The sequence below is a fragment of the Octopus bimaculoides genome, chromosome 3 (genome assembly GCF_001194135.2).
Source record: "Octopus bimaculoides isolate UCB-OBI-ISO-001 chromosome 3, ASM119413v2, whole genome shotgun sequence".
Classification (NCBI taxonomy): domain Eukaryota; kingdom Metazoa; phylum Mollusca; class Cephalopoda; order Octopoda; family Octopodidae; genus Octopus; species Octopus bimaculoides.
In genome coordinates, this window is record NC_068983.1 from 46,156,193 (window position 1) to 46,157,328 (window position 1,136).

Below are 1,136 nucleotides of genomic sequence, written 5' to 3' on the forward strand. Positions count from 1 at the left end.
AAAATGAATATACTGTTCATAATTTTGCATAATTTTTCATAATTTTACATGACCCTCGTTTTCATCCTTTTCATAGGCAGAAAATAATGGTATGATTCAAGGACAACAATACTCAAACCAGAAACTCCCCTAATCCCAAGGAATATCCTAAGAGGATCTATTTTAAGGGCTGTCTAATCAGGGTGTGGGGGAAAATAGCAAAGTCCCCCGTCACAATGGAGAATATCCAGCCTGTTAGGATGTACTATTCCGAAAGTCCACCAAGGCACTCTACTGTGAATATTACTCGGCAACGACGGGATACTCAGTTAATGTGTGTGTGTGTGTGTGTGGATAGAGAGAGAGAGAGAGAAATAGAAAGAGAGAGAGAGAGAGAAAGAGAGAGAGAGAGGGATAGAAAGAGAGAAAGAGAGAAAGAGGGGGAATTTTGTGGAATAACATGCAAACTTTCTCCTAAGGTCCTAACCAAGCCAGTCAACCAATCGCGCCTTTCTCAATATGTAAACATGAACAACCTACGTTAGCTTTAAATATACTTGTAAAACAAAATCTATGGCAAAACTATGCCTATAAATTATGGGGACTTTTAATGTTATACTTACGTATGTTACAGTCTCTTCCAGTGTAACCAGGTCGGCAGTTACAAGTAAATGTATGTCCTTTCCTGATACATTCGCCGCCGTTCTTACATGGTTTCGTATAGCATGGGTTGACTAGTGTATAAAAGAAATAGAAGCTGTATTTCACAATCACATCTTTATTTACAACGGAATATAGAAGAATTCGTTTTAAAATTTCTCTTTACTTCTCTAATTATTTTCTCTCCTATTCTCCCTCAATTGTAGCAAGAAAAATTGATTTCATCATCATCATCATCATCATCATCATCATCATCATCATCATCATCATCATCATCATCATCATCATCACCATCATCAAGATGCCTTAAATGATGTAGCCAATCATTGGAGTGCCACTAAAGACACTTTTATTTTCAGCCATCGCCATTTTCAGCCATCTATATATATAGAAAAAAATTAAGGTACTCAGAAATCTGGATGTTTGTACATTTACAGATTTTTATTAATGTCACATATTAAATAAAGCGCTTTTCACCTAGTCGTGTAGGATTTTCA

General features: G+C 36.2%; 1 protein-coding gene across 1 annotated transcript in view; it reads right to left on the minus strand.

The window, feature by feature from the left end:
* Positions 1–1,136, minus strand: part of LOC128247371 (cartilage matrix protein-like) — a gene marked incomplete at its 3' end in the record, with an annotated part of 10,002 nt that overhangs the window by 4,877 nt on the left and 3,989 nt on the right. The window contains exon 4 of the mRNA XM_052966741.1: positions 603–713. Coding sequence (XP_052822701.1) covers positions 603–713 — 111 coding nt within the window. The remainder of the gene's footprint in view (positions 1–602; positions 714–1,136) is intronic.